At 38.1% G+C, this 18,793-nt stretch overlaps 1 protein-coding gene across 15 annotated transcripts in view; it reads right to left on the bottom strand.

The window, feature by feature from the left end:
* The window catches only part of Grip1 (glutamate receptor interacting protein 1), a 383,234-nt gene that overhangs the window by 47,784 nt on the left and 316,657 nt on the right, over nucleotides 1-18,793 (bottom strand). For all 15 annotated transcript variants that reach the window (XM_048805484.1, XM_048805527.1, XM_048805545.1 and 12 more), the window contains 3 exons: nucleotides 13,920-14,000; nucleotides 8,361-8,430; nucleotides 6,573-6,718 (listed from right to left, as the gene is read on the bottom strand). In XM_048805484.1, the coding sequence (XP_048661441.1) occupies nucleotides 6,573-6,718; nucleotides 8,361-8,430; nucleotides 13,920-14,000 (297 nt within the window). The remainder of the gene's footprint in view (nucleotides 1-6,572; nucleotides 6,719-8,360; nucleotides 8,431-13,919; nucleotides 14,001-18,793) is intronic.

Below are 18,793 nucleotides of genomic sequence, written 5' to 3'. Positions count from 1 at the left end.
CTTAAAAGCTTAGAAAGAAGCCGTTAGAGCATTCAGCCAGAAGAGAAACTTTCTGAGAAGGAAAAAGGCAGAATTACCAGTAAGTTTTAACGTGAGCCTAAACAGATGTTAATGATATTATAACGCAGCTTTTATATCACAACAGAAGGTTTACAACTATTAGTGAAATACAGGAAAGAAGGCCAGCCTACTTGTTTGTTCTGCTCAGCTCTAGTTAAGAAAATTAATGGGACCACAGAACAGATGCAAAATTGCTGCATTACTTATCTACGATGTTGTTTTCAGGCTTCTTGAGCACTGCCTGTTTAACAAAATGAACACTCTCTGGCTAGGATCCACAATGGCAGCTGCTTCTATGGCCAAACAGGAGGCTTGGATTTGGGAGAGAGTCTTTGGAAGGCAGACGTGTGCAGGTCAATCAAAGTTCACTTCAACTAAACATAATGGCTCTAAAAAAAGGATGAATTTTTTTTTTGAGTGTGGCTAAATTTCTCGGAGTTGGGTAAGCCTGAGAAACCATTAAGAGAAGCACTCTCTACAGCTTCCTTCCTGTCACAGGGTCATTTCACCTGGTCATGTCAAAGTAATGAATCAGAAGAGTTCCAAGGAGTTGTGGAGTGTTTAAGAGTGAAATTCAAACTTCTTTATGTGAGGGATAATTTCTAAGTCTCAAAGGTAGGACCCTTTGCGACAGCCCTTCTCAAAAGGTCCTGGGACCAACAGTTCTGGCATCATCTGGGAACTTGCTAGAAATGCAAATTCCCAGTCTGCTCCCAAATGGGTAGGAATCAGAAACTTTGTGGAAAGGGCCTACTCTTCTGTTTTCTTTTCTTTTCTTTTTTTTTCCTTTTGATACCAGGGACTGAACCTCTGGGCACTTGACCACTGAGCAACATTCCCATCCCTTTCTTTTATTTTATTTAGAGAAAGGGTCTTGCTGAGTTGCTTAGGGCCTAGCAAAGTTGCTGAGGCTGGCTTTGAACTTGCAATCCTCCTGCCTTAGCCTCCTGAGCCACTGGGATTACAGATGTGTCCCATGGCTGCTTTTCTGTTTTTACGAGCTCTCTGGTGACTCTTATGCAAATTCAAATTTAAATGGTATTATTTTTGAGAGATCAAGCACAAAGAAAAGGAAGAATACTTCTGTTTATCATAAGTTCTTCCTGCAGCCAGCTTCTTGCTGACACACTATTCCAGTGCTTCTAGCATAAGCCAGGATCATTCTTGAGAGCTTATAATGAGGTATCTTTCCTCCAATCTAGGTTTTCAGGGAAAAAAAGCCACTCCACATTACTTGGCTTGGCTTAACACTGATGAACTGAAAACAAACAAACAAACAACAAAAAAAAAAAACCTGAAAGCTCAAATCTTTGAAGGACAGATTTAACTGGTAATAAGGCTATATTTGCATGAGACTCAGCTTGGGAATGTATAAAGATAATTTGCTTTGGATGGGACAAGCTGCTGCCTGGAAATATTTTTCAACATAAATTCAAGTCCATGAAAGTAAAGTACTGAATTTATGGTCTCTAATAACAAGCACTATATATGAAGTAAGATGATTTAAATCAAGAGAGAATTTGATTGACAGAAAAGAAGTAATATAAAACAGATCCTTGCAAACTATACAGGATAGATTGGTAAACCTTCATCTCTTCCTACAGACTCCCAAAAGTCTCTACAGCTTTGCTTCAGGGCTGCTACTCCAGACCCAGCCAGATCTCACTCTCCCCTCTTCACTGACATTGGACCCAGATGCAGTCAAGGTGAAACAACAGGTTTTTCTTGGAGAGGGTTATTTGCATCTTTGTGGACTTGGGGATTGAGTAGCAGCCATCATCTTGGAGATCTGGACTCATGCAAGAACCCTTTGTCTCTCGTTGGGTTATGTTCCTGTGATGATGAAAGATGTCAAACACAAAAGCTTGCAAAGGCAGAATGGTAACTGAATCTAGAGGGAGAAAAACGCCTACCACCCCAGTGTTCCAACAGATTTTGCCATCCTAAAATATAACTAAAATTGATTTTATCAACATTCTTATAAGGATAACACATTCACTGGGTGTAACAATATTGCTAAAATAATTACCTCCTTTGATCCTTAAAACAGCCACGCAAAATAGGCATCAAATGCACATTTACAGACGAGGAAACTGATGCTCAGAGACGTTGAGTGGCTCAAGTTTCCCAGCTTGTCAGATGGGAAATGAGTGGTCACTAACCCAACAGTATGGCTGCACTCCCCAGCTGCACTCCTATGGTAGCCCCGCCCCCCATGGGCTTTCAGGGTAAAATTCCCACTTCTTAAAATGGTTTGTACAAGGCCCATAGGGTTTGTCTCCAGTGGCCTTCCAAGCTCACCCACTACAATGTCCTTACACTTTAAGCTTCAGCCACAGCTGCCTATGTGGATATGGCACACTACCTCCACTCTCCTGTCCTGCCTGGACAGGACCAACACTGTGGAGGCTAAGTTTGTTAGACTCATTTCCTCAAACTCCCCATGCCTAAATGGATACCACCACCTTCTCTTAACATGTATGCAAACCTAGAGAATATTCATTGTAGTATTAAATGTGGGTTTTCTTCTGTTTTTCCTACTGAGCAATGACTGATTTAAGGGTGGGGACTGGGCCCTGCCCAGTTCCTACTATGGCACAGAGACCAAATGATGCCGATGGCATAGCTGAAAACCAAAGACTTGGCCAACACATGGGTTAGTTCCACTGTCTCCTAGCATAAGGTCAATGGCAGAACAATGAGACGAGTACACCTAGGAGAAATGCTGACATTGTGAAGCAGCATCTTTGAGGCAACCTTAGGAAATCGGGTTGCATCAGGCATGGTCATAAACTCCCATTGGCAAAGGATGGCAAGGAACAGGTAATTAAAGAAAGACATGGAAAACTCTTAGGGTAGAGAAAGCCCAGTATTAGTATAAGAAATATTTCAGGGGTAGAGGATGTATACTGGATATTACCATTCAAAATCATTGAGACAAAGGATGGGAATGATTCAGAGTGACAATTCAAATTACCAGCATAATTTCAGATTAGGAACAATATTACAGTTCCCAAATAAGTCACTGACCTGATGATAAGTGCTTATCTTCCACTGAGTTATATCTTGACTAAGGATTAGAATGGGTACAGGGAAAGGGATTTCAGGAGGCAGTTATAGTAAAAGCACTCCCCACTTATTGAACACCAACTGTGCCAGAACAAGTTACAACAGCTCACTGAGGGGGATACATACTTTTACATGCACATTATTGGAAGTGGAGCTGAATATCAGAGAGGTTTAGTAACTTTCCCAGACTCACAAAGCTCAGGTACAGTAGAGCTAAACTCTAAACTCAGGTCTGATTTTAAATGTTGTGCTTTATGATTACACAGACTGTCTTGAACCAATCTGTAATCAGGTTTTACACTTTTAATAATGGGGGTTCCTCCCACTTGATTTGCTCTAAATAAAAAACAATTTTAGTTTCTCAAATTATATTTTCACTCTCATGATGGAAGAGGATATTAGGCCCATCCTAATTCTTCTAAACCAATGATCAGATGATAGTTTTCAAATAGTGATCTGGTATAAAACATGTGTAAATGTATCTATATTTTGGTATACCATTGAGAAAATTTGGTTTGGGTAAATATATCCCTCCCATCAGTATTTATAGTCTTATTTTTGTCTATGTGTGTTTTTCAATGGAAGAATTTAGAATTTTTAAAAGAGTACATTTTTAAAGGTAAAAAACTCTTGATAAACATGATAATTACCATAATATTGGTATGAGGATTATAAAAAGAAAGGTATAAAGCTGAAAAGCAAGCCAAAGGAAATCGGCAACTGAAACTAAGATTTAGCTTTCCAAGTGCTGTGTTTTGTCTCTGAAATCCCTGCCAGTGCATCTGCACAGCTGGGCTTTGAAATGGGACACATTGCCAACTGTATACACCATGCATATTCATCTCAGGCTCTGCCTTTTCATTGTGCAAGGAAGTAGCTGAGATCTACTTAGCTGGACAAATCATGTAAAATAGTTTTCTCCACAGAGCTTTGCCTCTTTGCTAGGAGGGAACCCAGATGATGCTGGAGGCGTTAGCCCTCTCTTGAAATAAATCCCCGAAAGCAAGTGCAATTGAAGCAGACTCAAAACAAAAGGAATGCAAATGTTGGCATAGAAAATCAGTTGCTTGGGAAATAATGAGTACAAACGAGTACGTATTTTTAAAACATGGTTATAAAACATATTTGTATATAATCATCATTACCGACTGTATTGATCGATGTAACTACTAATTTTTTAAAAACTTTGTATAAAAAGCATTAACACATGGTCTGACAAGACCATGAACTCTAGATCTAGGTGGTTTATGGGAAGATTCCAGAACATGGATGATAGTTCACTGCTGGTTGATTTGGATCTTAAATGTTCCTGCAAAGGCCCACATGAAAAAGGCTTGGTGGCCAGTCTGTGGTACTGTTGAGAGGAGGTGGAAGCTTTTGGAGGTGGGGCATAGTGAAAGGAAGTTAGGCTATTGGGGGCATATTGGGATAAGGGCCCCCTTCTCCTCTCTCTCCCTTTGCTTCCTGGCCACATTGAGGTGAGCAGCTTTGTTCTGTCACATGTTCCCAGCCATGATGTTCTGCCTCACTACAGGCCCCCAAACTCTGAAACCAACCTACCAACCAAGGACTGAAACCTCTGAAATTATGAGCCCAAACAAACCTTTCCTTCTTCTAAATTTACTTTCTCAGGTAATCTGTCACACTGATAGAAAGATGATTAATGCAGTTGGGATGAAATTACATATCTATATCTATATTCTAATGAGTCCTCACTTAACCAATTTAACTACATTGTAACCAGTTTTCACTTTACTGGATTCATTGTGGCTTTCTATTATAAAATATACCGACTAATGCCATAAAATTCTCCTGAGAAATAGGTTTCTTTTTCTAGTTCCCCTGTACCTTTCTGCTTCTGCTCCTGCCAGAGCTACAACCTTAAAAGTTTAGAATTGTGTTTATTCCCAAGTTTGTTTATGCAAGTTTTACTTGTTATTGTATAAAGAATCTATGTAGTTATTCCATGAAAGCAAACACAAATACATTAGGTACAGATCTATTGTTAATTAAATAGGAGAAAAACTCTAAAACATTGCAGAAAATAAAAATATAGGTGAAGTAAGTGATAAGATTGCTTTAAATTCTCACTGTGTTAAAATCAAGACTGCAAAAAAGTTTTGGTGTGCTATTGTGCAGTAAGGGGACTATTTATAATAACCACATACTATACATTCCAAAAAGGTAGAAGAAAGGATTTTGAGAGTTTTTATCATACAAAATAATAAATGTTTGAGGAGATAGATGTTTAACCGGAATTAACATTCCATAAAGCATACATGTGTCAAAACATTATGCTACCATATTAACGGGTATAATTTTTGTTTTTATTTATCAGTTAAAATACATTTAATTTTAAAAGTAAAATAAAATCGGAAATCATGAACTATATGTGTATAGTTTAGACAAAGATTTGCAACTATACTCAGTAGAATCCTATTCATAGAAAAGGCCTTGACTTTACCCATAGGATTGGCAAAATTTAAATGCTTATGCTTTGAATATTTATCATTTTCTATAATTTTCCACATAATCTGATTTTTTCAATTAATGAACTTTTTTTTTTTTTTAAATTGGCTCTAAGTTGTTATCACAGACAATGGGCTCCCTCGGCAGTGCCAACTCAAAGTGTGCTCTTTGCATGACTGAGCGGCATCACCTGGAAGTTAGTTAGAAATGCAGAATTCCAGGCCCCACCTGGGGATAGGGTCCTGGAACTTGTGTTTTCATAGGCTCCAGAGGCGATTCTGAGGCCTACTAGATTCTGAGAAACATTGCTCTACTCCTGCTGTGTTCACACGATACTGGACACCTGAGAATGGACATAGCCCTTCAAGAAAGCAACATGGTGCAAGGATCACAAGTTTCTTTCTTTTTCTTTTTTTTTTCCTCAGCAATCTTCTAAGAAGAAAAGTGGAACAAAAGTATCTATGCATAAATATGTCTATGATGGTACTATCCACAATAATGAAGCAATTGAGAACAATTTAAGAATAAAAGAATGATAAATAAATTATATGCGGTAAATAACAGATATTAAGGGCTTGTAAATGTTAAAATGTCTGTAAAGTTAAGTAAAAATGCAACATCTGCTATGGATATAATTATGTAATGTAAATATTAACCAAGACTTGGAAATGATTAATTTCATTGTATTAGAGTGATATTGGGTGATGATCTAGTTTCACCCTGAAAAGTTAATACAAACACAATAATATGTACAGTGAAAATACCTCAATTATTTAATTTAAAGCACCATTATTTAAAATTTGTATGATACTCCGAATGCACAATTTAAAGTCTCTTTTAACTACATTAAAAAAAAAAAAAACAGTGTCGCAATGTCACTAGCCAGCTGTTGTATGTAAAACATCAAGCACTAGTACGTTTTTGACAGATGGGCAGTCAGAACAATCAGTCATAAGTAAGGATGCCATCAATACCTGAATTATCTTCATCTTTGCGGATTTTGAGCTTCACCAGGTCTTCACACTGCTGGAGGATTTGAACTGCATCTTCCATGGAACAGTTGTCCAGCCGGATGTTATCAATTGCAAGTAATTTATCCCCAAGTTCCAGGGTTCCAGTTCTGTGAGTAAATGCAGAGTGACACATGACTAATGACAAATGCTTAAGCAGGCCATTTAAAGAGGCATTAAGCATAATGCAGCATTATGGTAATCTTCAGAGGAAAAGAGTGTCTTCAAACTGTTTTTAAATTGCATGTATTGACAAACCCCATTTTTCCCAGCCTTGTTTGGGATCGCTGATGTGACATTAAATTGCAGAGTATTACAACGTTTTAAAAATGCTTTTGTCAGTTAAACGGGGACATCCATGTAAGCTTCACTAAGGAAGTCCAAGGTTCCTGGGAAGGGGGGAAATGGGCTGGGGTCTGCAGAGACCTCCAAGTCCTTATGCTCTTCCACACTGTTGTACCTGTTTTGGTCCCTGGAAATCAAGCAATAGGAGAGGATGAGAGAGTGGGAGTAGTCAAGGAGGGACAGAGTTGGAGGGAACCTGAGACTTGGAATCTCTACCATTTTTGCATGTGCCTGGAGTAGGGAGAAGAGGTATAGGTGAACCTGATGCTAGTTTTTTAGAAAGTGGTCTCTTAGAATCTAATACTGGCAATGGACAAGTACAGGTCTGTTGAAAGTTTTTAAGGACCATGATGAAATGAGAAAAATAATGAGAATGTTGTGTATATGTGTTTGTATGTGTATACATGTATGGACCCAGATATTTGCAAGAACTGTCCTCTGTGCATTAAGTCTTTGATAGAGGATGCTAATTGTTTCCTAATATCTATTTGCCTCTTTGTTTTTCTGAGTAACCTTCTAAAAAATGTATGCTCCAGACTCTTAGCACTTTCCCAATGCCTACCTCCCGAGGCCTGTGTTTAGGAAAGGCAGATGACTGGCAAGGAGGAGGGATGGCTACCTTCCCCCAGCAGTGACTTCCAGTCCTGGATGGCCTGCCTACCTCCCAGTTGTTATGAGAGAGACAAACTTCTGTTTTGTTTCATCCATGCGATTGGTAAATTTCTTTTTCACAACAGCTGAGCCTATATATCTATCCACTTAAACTTACACAATGTCCTTCCTTCCTTTTGCATGTTAAACTACTTCTTTAATGACATGATTGTGTAATAAATGGGATTTTTAAAAAAAAGTCCTTAATGGAAAAATGAAAGGAAACCTAATAGTCTTACATCAGTATTTTCAGTCAATTAAGAAGTATTTTTATCTCTGAAATAAAAGTTTGAGACTCCCTTATTTTAATGGTATATGAACCAAATAGGAGACATGAACATTGCTTAATGCTCAAGGATCTTGTGTGCCCAGGGAGGACACTTAGCAACACTGTTCCACCAGCTGTTATGTCTGTGAGGAGGACTTCTCATAATTGGAGCTAATTTCAGGGTTTTAGCTGGAAAATCCAAGATGGATGATGGTCAGTGAAGAAGAGCCCACACTAAACTCATAAAAAGGCCTGAAAAACATTTTTAGCGGATTCTTGTCTGCCTTGGGTACCGAAGTAAATTGATATAAGGGGAATATCTACATAACCATTGCTATCAGGGATATCAGATATGATTGATTAATAGGGACTGTCTGTACAATATGAGAATAGTGACCATTAACAACATCTGCCTTGAGATGGAAGGGGTCATTTTTTCTTAAATTAAGAGAGATCTTAGAATAAACCAGAAAATATGATTTCCTTACCTGTGTGCCACACTCCCTTTCTTGATATCTGAAATGACAAGGGGATCCCCTGGTTTTCTACTTGATGGTGCTGTAATAATGAACATAGGACAATCATATCTTTATATCCATGATTTCCCAGTACATTTTCCCTGATTTATAATAACTTTCATTAATGCAATTAGAGTCTGTATGCAAAGCAAACATTATGAGTCAAATGAATTAGAAAACATGTACATTATATCTATAACAATGTTTGTTATTTATAAACTGAAAACCTAAAGCAAAGTCATTTAAAGTTGCAGTTGGAAAAAGCAATTGGAGAACTGTCCATCAGGCTTAAATCTATTTTAATCAGTGATTCTCCAGGGAGGACCTGACAGACTGGTACCTCAATAGGAGAATATTAGAATCCACTGGGGCTTCCCTTAGTGGTGCTGACAGGTGACCCTTTCTCCCACCCTGTCCTGCACTTCTTTCCAGAGAAGAGACATGCTGATGGGGATGTGTCTTGTTACTCAAGCATACCAGGAGACAGAATGGAGAAGTGCTAATTTGAAGTTCTTTTTTTTTTTTCTTCCAGAAGGAAATCTTTTGATAGTTGTGCTATAAATCTTTAAATTCTGCTCACAAATTCATATCATTCTGAAATGTTCTGGAATGTGACTATTTTATTTTAATGGCTGTAGTAAATATTTTATTGCTAGTTAACTAAATTTTCATATATTCTGATATAACTTTGATTAGGTTGGCAGATGAAACTATTATTCTGCACAGTAGTCAGTTTTGGGTTTTATAAATTTTCTTAGGAATATTTCCATGTGATAAATATGAAAACCAATTAGAATTGAGTTTACTTAGAATTACCTCTGGAAATGAGTTATAGTCCATATAAGTACAAAAAAAATCATCTTGACTTAGGAAGTTTATATGTAATTTAGGAGTTTGATACTAAACTAACCATATTCAATATTTGCAAAAAAAAAATTGGCCTCTGAGAGATGTTTTGCCGACCTGAAGCCTGGAATGATATACTTTTAGGGACCATTAGAAGGTCCCTGAAGTAAGATTTTATGATAAACAGTCTGATCAACCCATAATAATCATAGAACCATATCATATCCCATAATCCCATCTGAATTCCAGGAAAATGTTTATGCAGGAGAACAGATGGTTTAATATCTAACACTACATTAGAAAAAAAAGAGGCAAACATAGATACCAATACCTGTCTAAATCAGTTCACAGTAAATATTAATGAGACTTCATTTAATCATTATACTTAGCTTCTGGCAAAGAATACAAACTATTCTATTCGCTACAATTAATTTATTATTAATTTAAACCTTCACTCAAAGATTTGATAAAATTCCTCTAGAGAAATATAAACATCTACCATTTTTCACTCATGTCATAATCCAGAATTGCAAACTGTTCTGGGCATAGCTACAGAGTGCCTGCCTAGTATATATGAGGCCCTAGATTCAAACCCACACTCCAAAACAAAACAAAACAAAAATCAAAACAACATAAACGAAAAAATGTGTTGGAGGAAATGATACTGTCTGAAAACTTTTCCTGTTTTTGAAGACAAGTGAACTCTTGTGAATTCTGAAATTAAATGGAAATCAATGAAATGGTTCAAGAATATTCTGAGACATCCAGTTATTGGTGGAACTTATTCTGCTAGTGAAGGCACTTGGCTCAAAGAGTCTGATGAAGAAACCAAACTACAAGAGAGAAACTCCCTGTCGCTCTGTCTCTCTCATTAAGCTTTGCTTTAATTGCAACCATATACACAATGCATGGAAAGTAAACCAGTTTATTTGATTTGAAATGGAGCACTGAGTAGTTTTTTATTGCAAAATTGGCAAAACCCATGAACCATTCTCTTCTAAATGTGTGTAAGACTTAGTGGGGGAATGACAGATTTGTTGTGCTTGTCATAAAGGCTATTTCATGATTTTCTAAAAAATAAAGCAAGCCTTTATTTCTGCAAACAATTCAGTCACAACCAAAAAGGAAATGCAACAAATTAGCTGCACTCAAAAAAAAAAAATGCTGCCTTTTGCTTTTCTGGTACAGAATCTGGGAAGGTTCATCAATCAGATGGCGACAGGGCTGAGAGATGCCATGAGAGTAAAGCCAAGGTTAAGGCAGATGGAATGGATTTGGCACCTGCTTGGCCCTTTATTAGCTCAGGGTCTTTGGGCAGGTTACACAGCTGAACCAGACTGTCCTGTCTATGAAATGGGGACAGATATCCCAGGATTGCTTTGAGGATTAAATAAGAAAAGGTATAAAACTGTGCAGTGCTATGCACAGCATAAAGTAGTTATAAACCCCAGAAATCCATTGTCAGAAGGACTTTATGGATGAAGGCACATGATACAGACAACCAGGGTTCTCTGTCTTGAAAACAGGAAGGTAACAGCTATGATCTGATTGGCTGGGTATGAGGGTGTTGGGGTGTGGCTTCCAGTTCCAAACTGCATCCACTTTATTTGGCACAGTAAATCCCTCCATAATATGGCAATAACATCCATAAAAGTAATGCCTGATGCTAATGTTCTATCAGTGTTTCAGTGGGAACTTAAGAAAATTAGTCTAAAACTGCCCATTACATCCACACTCAGAGGGACTCTTAGTTGATCAGGCCTGGAGAGTGAGTCATAAAGGTTTTGATAGGATATTTCTGGGATGGAGGGCCCTTCTTTAGTACTCTGAGTTTTCACAAGGTGGAGAAGATACAAAGGGATTTTGTGTTAAGATGTTGAGGAAAATCAATCAATCTCAGTTTCACTCACAGTACCTGTGTTTGAGAAGTGGATCCCCTGGATTTCCTAACGTAGGAGGTATGATTAGAGTGGACACTAGAATTTGTGGTCTGGAGGTATGCTTAAAATATTTCACAAGGCTCTGTATGCAAAGTAACTAAGGATTGTCATCATACTAATACTCATGAGGGTTCACAACATGTTCTAGGGACTTTACATACACTAACTCATTTAATCTTGTCAATGCTGTGCAGGAGGAAATATGTACCCCTTTTATAGGTAAGGAAACTGGGGACAGAGGGAGGGAATCAGGTGATCATTGTCCAAGTCAAGGCTTCCTCAGTTCATGCAACAGTCTATGCACAAGCATGTGTATTCATCATCTCCTATGAGGGCTTGTTTCCTGGAGGGCTACTATTAGTAGAACATTGTTTGCTCATAAAGTCTTCTTATTCATTAACTTAACAGATACAGGTATTAAATGAGCACCTTGTATGTGCCAGTGACTGTGACAGGCATCAGGAACTTGCTATTTTGTAGCAACACAAATGGATTCTGGCCTTGTTTTCCCCCTTTTATAGCAAGTTGTGTTTTCTCAACTGGCAAAATATATGCATGTTCCATGAGAGACACAAACTCAGCATGGTGATGATTAGTGGCGTAAATGGAGCCGTAGCTCTAGAAGGGCTGACAAGCATGTGTGACAGGCTTGTGTATCATTTCTCCATCTAGGAGTGGCACAGCACTTCCAGCTTCCATAAATAGCATTTGCTTGTGGCTGGCTACAATTCAAGCCATTCTTGGAGAGCAGGAGTTTGGGTTTTTGCCATTATTATTGTTAGAGTCAGTTTCAGCAGTAATGATTGGCACACACACAAAAACATCATAAGACATAATTTTAAATGACTCTACATGTGAATAAACAAATATTGTGCAGCTGCATGTACATAACTACATCTCAAACTGAGCATATAAATGTCTATTTTTTTTGAAAAAGATATATCACAGGATTATTTTTGATGGACACTGGATACATTATGTTTTTATTTATATTAATTTTTGAGAATAAATTTATTATATAAAATAATACAAGACCATTTTCCTAAATAAAACATTTGAACGTAAAATAATCAGCAGAAGTTTCCATAGAGCTGATGCCTTCAAAATACCCACCGGCAGGAAGCATCTTCTGGATAGGGCATTTACTCTTGAAATTTAGCACAGACACACAGAGGACAGGATGTATTGAATGCGTGAAGGTAGAAAAAGGGAAGAAAAAGAAGACAAGTGCAGGCAGGTTTCTGGGCAGAGCCAAGAGATTACACACTATACACCTCAAGAGACACTACCTGAGCAGCCTGGTCTGATGGAACAAAGGGATGGAAGGAATCAACAGAATAAATGAACTGCCTTAAAGTTACATAGGGTTGCAGAAGCCACCTTGAACCCCAAATGTTTTGGGGACTGTAAGTCATGATGTGCCCTCAATCTCAAGAGCCACGGCTGTTGACAGAATAATCACAAACCATATTTGCTTCACAGAGTTCTAAGAGGCTGAGAGACCCAATTTAGAGTATAAATGACTTTAGTTGCACCTAAAACAGGGATGGAGCCGCCAAAATCTCATTCGTCTTTCTACTTTCTTCCTAATAGGCAGCTCTGGGTCGTGGGGGGCTATAGATCACCTCTCATATATATGGTTTCTTATTCTTAACATGACTCTGAATTGGAGAACCAGTCTTTCTAGTGCTGCGGTAGATATGCGTGTTTTATCAGTTATAAATAAAATTGCATTTTTAGTGTTAAATTTATATCATCAAAGTGGGACTGGGCAGTCGCCCTTCATATTGCCCAATTGAGAACTCCTTTTATTTATTTTACTTTAACCACTGACAAAAATGCTATCTGACAATGTGGCAAGGCCCTTTCATGTAACCTCATCATTCTTTCTTGAGGCAGCCACCTCCTGGTCACAGTCATTGCCTCTGTGCTCCTTTCATCTTTATGCATTGATCATTTGCTTCATTTTCTTGGGGCATTTATGGATGAACTGAGTCTGTGGATATTAAAAGGACAAGCCCCCTCCCCCCAATTTCCATTTTATGAAAGTCCACTGAGGCTGAAATTTTTAAAGTTCTTTTACCAAAGTAGTTATGAAACGAGAGCCTGAGGAAGAAAAGGAATGAAACACATTTATATACTCTGCCTTTCCTTTTCATTTGGTTACCAACACACCTTTCAACGCCATGGAAGAATGCAGGGATTTAACAAAGAAGAGACCTTGTTTTAGTCTTGTGAAATGGGTTATAGAGTCACAGTAGACACAAGAAGATAGTCTCGAAAGTAAATAAATAAATGTGATCATTTGTTTTATTGCATTGATTAAGTGTAAAACTTAATCCATAATATACCAAAATGTAAAGAATTTATATGCACTTTTCTGCCCCTCTAATTATTCATAGGGGGAGGTGTAACATACTTATTAAAAACTTACTGATTTCTTACTAGGCACTGTACAAGGTATGGGAGTTTATGATTTTATGTAATACTTAAAATTACTGTATTTTGTAGATATTCACACTTCCACATTATAAAGAAAAACAACATCAGAGAGAGCTTCGGTGACTGGCCCCATTCAAAAGGTGAGTAAGTGCTGGAGGTTTGAGCAACTCCACCATTTTGCAGCATGACAGCAACACTCGGTCCTCACGCTGAAAATGTGCCACGCCTGGAAACCATCCAACAAGCCAATTTTCTAATGTCTTTACAGCATCATATTTTAAAAGCAGCCATTTTTACTTACAGCTGATCGTTATTCCGAGTTCCACATTGTGCTTCTTAGGGAGCTTTACGTGAAATGTTCCACTGCTTGGGATGACGGACTCTGTAATTTCAAAACAGAACAAAGAGTTTGGTAGGATAGTTGTTGATCCGGGGGGTAGGGGTGGAGAAGTGACTTAGTTTATAGTGTTGACAGTGAAAGGCATAATCAAAGAAGTAAAACAAGGATGTTATTCAAAACTTTCTGCAATCAGAATAGTACCTTGCCATATAACCAATTATATACAGAATGCTGACTGTAGAGTTGAGACACAGTGACTTGACCAAGAGGCCCCAAATGCAGCCAGAGTGACCCAATAGTCTCTAAATCCTGGGGATCTCAGGAGGTCCCGGACAGATCCAGAAGGCCCTAGAACAGTTTGGAGGTGGGCTTAGATACTTGCCAGCCAGTATAGAAATAGGGAAACTAGTATTGTAGCAACACAAAGAGAACTAGAGTGCACTGGCTGATTCTCAATCCTTGAGAGAACTAAGTTGATTTACCAAGATCTGACTCTATCTGGGAGAAGAAATTGTTACATATTTTAAAGTATACTCTTGAAATTATTTCAACAGTCTGGGAAAGCTTTAATTAGTGATACTTGGAAATAACCTGTAAAGGATAATATGTACTCTACTCATATTAAGTTGCTAAAGACTAAAATCTCTTCTTGACAGCTTTGGAAAAGTGCAGGAAGAGGCATCAAGAACAAAGGAAATGTGAGCAGAAGCGGAGATTGTGGGATGGCCAAACTAAGCCCCTTTCACAGCTTCATCAGCTCTGCTCTAAGCTGGCTCCTCACCCAGAAAAAAGAACTGAGTACAGCATCTGTGATGTGGACAGAACACGTAGGCCCTCAGGCTCCCAGTCCAATTTGTTAATTGTGTGTTTAACACATTTTGAGTCTCTGCACAGCAGAGGTGAAAGCCAGGATTGGACTCTTGGAAGTCGTGCTCCCTTCCTTGTCCTGACTTCAATTGTTCTTCTTGGCCTTTTGCCCTTTCCCACGAGAAGTTTAGGCAGTAAACGTTTTACAAGACCAGAACCTGATCTTGCAATTAGGAAGGTTCACCATAGAGTGTTAAACTAGAGAACACAATAAAAATTTGAGCTCCCTCAGCCTCCAGACTTCTAGAAGGCCACCTGTAAGAAAGGATCTCCCACTACTCCTACCTTTTTCAGTGGTGCAGACAAGTCTTCTCTCTCTGGCCTCCTCCCTCCATTCTTCAACTCACCTCTAAGGGATGGGAGGGAATTGGCTACCTTTCCCACTTGCTCAGTCTCAACTCTTTCCAAGACCAGGACAGTAGTGGCTTCTCTGCTGCCCCCAATTAACACTCTGATGTGCCAGGAAGTGAACCCACATATATTGGTTTACTTATTCATTGAGAGTTTATCTTTCTCATTTTTCCAACAGGACTTGAAATAGATACAATTATTCATTTATTTCAATAGATTTCAAAAAAAGATCAACTAATTTTGACAAACTGGGATAGAAAAAAGAGAAATGAAGAAGGTAAAAAAACACATAGATTTTTTTTTCCTGCCTGACCAGTGGAACTACAAGTACTTCCTAAATATTTCTCCAAATCCTTCTTTTCCTGAAGACATATCTTTCCTGAGTCTGGATTATTCCTTACTTCAACAACATAAAGCTAATTGGCCCCTTCTTTCCCCAAAAAGTGACTGTTTAAGAATTTGAAGTTAGCATGTACAGTGGCAGGCAGATGGGGCCTTTGAAAGTGACCACATTTTGCCCATAAGTACCAGTAGTCAATCTGCAGATAGACGGAAGAAAGAGACAAGTGTGCATGAGGAGAGAGCATCAAGCCTCTGATCTTGGAGGCAGGGCCTGTGTTTGACCTCCGTAGTCCTTGGCATCTGCTTAAAGCCCCTCCTGCCTGTGAAATACAAGCTATACTTCTAGCAAATGCCTCCTTTCTGTCGAAACTAGCTGGAGTGCATTTCTGTTGTTGAAACTGAAAGACCCTGGAAGAACACACTGATGTAGTAGAGGAAATTGGATGGGAACCAGCAGAAATCTACCATCCGAGTGTTCATGGGCACAGCATGAATAAATGATTTGGCTACGTGGACAGAGCACACATGTGGTCCATAACTGCATGTGGCATATGAAGCCTCACAACTTGTGGAACCCATTTGTGTGTGTGTGTGTGTGTGTGTGTGTGAGAGAGAGAGAGAGAGAGAGAGAGAGAGAGAGAGAGAGAGAGAGACTGTTTTAAGAAAAGTCTTACTGTGAAAGGGGAGGGGAGCATACTGTATGTTTGTGTTTATGGATCTCTGTATGGATATAACATCTTATCTGCGACACTGTCCTTATACAAATACAAGTGAGGGTTTTAGAATCAACAGGGCCAGAGAACACTGATCTAGAATAGTTACTATAGCAACCTTTTGCTTTTATAAATTTTTAAAGCAGGGAACCTTGACCAAGATTAATATTGTTAATGGTATTGGAAGGGATATTATCACTTCCTGGAAAACAGTAATGGATCACTTTGACTACATAAAATGTGAAATATTCATAATGATAAATAAATATCAACCAATGAATCTCTTTGATCAAGCTGTGGCTTCATTTTAATCCCTAAATGCCAACATGATTTGTTTTATATTTGTAATTTTTCCTTATATAATTATTTGGCTGTTAAAGCAAAAGCATATTTAATTTGAGGTTTTATAAGCAAAAAAAAAAAAAAACTAAGGGGGAAAAGGTTTCAATATTTGGAAAAACAACAGGTTTAGAGTAAATAAATATAATTCTGAGAACAGATGATGTTTATTTTGCTAGACTCCCAAGTGATTATTTTGCACTTCCCTGGTTTTGCTTTATCTTTGTTAATACTATAATTAAAAACACATTTGGGTAAAAAGGTTTGCTTCTTTCCCATTGGTCTGATTTTCTGCCTGAAGCATTTATTGTTGGCACAGTGAGATAAGCGCCATATCATAATTCATCCATTGGGCGCCCTTGTGAGGAGTGCAAATGTTTAACTGCCCCCCTCAGATGAAAGCGTGGGACTCCAGCAATGGTGATAAACATCATTTGATAGGATTTGCACTGAGACTTCTTTCCAGAACAAAGCTTTATTTTCCCCAACAAAATAACTTCAGAGTTAGAGAAGAAATTTCAAGTAGGCATGATATACTTCATGGTAGTTTGGTATTTAAAAGAATCAAACGAGGCAAAATGTAAATTGTGTTCATGCTACAACTTTATAAAATTATACATATAGTAAAGGATTTTTGGTAAAGGAATGTAAAGAGTTTAAACTTTTATTTCTTAGAGTGATGGTGTTATGAGCACTTTTGACTTAAAAAAATTTATTAATGTTACTATGATGTTGTTTGTGTACTACTATCTACTAACAAAAAGATTTGGGCAAAAGTATATTCAGAGTTAAGCTTTTAACCACCTTTATGTCATTTAAAATGTTTATAAAATTGAGGTAGTCCCTGTGAGACCCAAGTGTGGGAGAAGTAATATCAGGGTATAAACTATTTCTGGGGAACAAGTTTAGAAATGGATAGCTCACATCCAGACAATTAAGAGTGAATCCAGGACAGGGCCATCCTGAAACCACTTACATCCAGGGGTTCCCTAACCACTCTCCCAAGTTATTGACTGACTAAAAAGGATTAAAAAAAAAACAATTTTAGATTCCAGTCGATGAGTAATGACTAAATAGGAAGGTTCACCACAGAGAACACAATAAAAATTTGATGTCCCTCAGCCTTCAAATTTGGATGTTGTGTCTGCAGGAGAACAGTCATTAGTGATGTCTGACATGAGTAGGGAAGAGGGAATGACGATGGGAATACATTTTTTTTCTTGTTCTATTGTAGATCATCTCCATCTGAAATGGGTTGCTTTCTGGAACAAACAAAGGCTGGGAAGATGACCTTAAGTTTCTTGTTCTTGGCCCTTATCAAATATGGGTACTGAATAAAGAAGTTTTAATAGATGCAGCTCTTATTTTTTAGGACCTTAAACTTAAGATATTAAAGCATTAAATCAGCAAATATTAAAATATACATTAAGTATGCATTAAGCAATGAACAAATTTCAAGGATCTATATAAAATAAAAATGCATTGATAGCACAAGGTAATACTTAGATACTGTTTATGAAGAAGGTCAAATTGTGTTGGTCATTCCAGTACTGAAATGTAGTGAGTAGGTGCTGCTGATTGTCCTACTGTGTGCAGGATTCACAACTCCCTGTAACACAGGCTTTCAGTAGGGCAGACATACAGGAATCTGTTCATATTTTATTTTTCTAATTAAACAGCCAGTGTGATTTGATATGGGCATTGTGGGCTGCAAGTCAGTTGCTTTAGGGTGTACGATTCACTTTGCTGTATGACCTAGAGTAGCCCAGCTGAGCCTCAGTTCCCCGCTTATAAATAAACAAAGGTATGGGAGTATAAGACTCTTTTTACCACTAATGTTCTGTCATTGTAGTAAGTACATCTGGGGGAGGTGGGCAACCTTCCTGTTTGGAACCCTAACTTCACTGCCATCTGATTATGACAGAGTCTTTCTCCCTGGTCCTTCTACCTGGTTCCTGCTGGGTCACAGCTGACTGGAAGGGAAGGATACTCAACCTAAGCTGGCCTATTAGATTTGCTTTCCTAGGAGTTAGAAATTAGAACTGGCTGGATACTTTAGCAAAGATGGGGCCAAAATGTACAATAAAAAGTCAGGGAGAAGGGGGCTGGGGTTGTAGTTCAGTGGTAGAGTGTTTGTGTAGCATTTGTGAAGCACTGGGTTTGATCCTCAGGACTACATATAAATAAAACAAAGGTCCATTGATTATATATATATATATATAT

The sequence above is a fragment of the Marmota marmota genome, unplaced genomic scaffold, assembly GCF_001458135.2.
Source record: "Marmota marmota marmota unplaced genomic scaffold, marMar, whole genome shotgun sequence".
In the NCBI taxonomy this organism is placed as follows: domain Eukaryota; kingdom Metazoa; phylum Chordata; class Mammalia; order Rodentia; family Sciuridae; genus Marmota; species Marmota marmota.
This window is presented reverse-complemented; position numbering and strand designations above follow the sequence as displayed.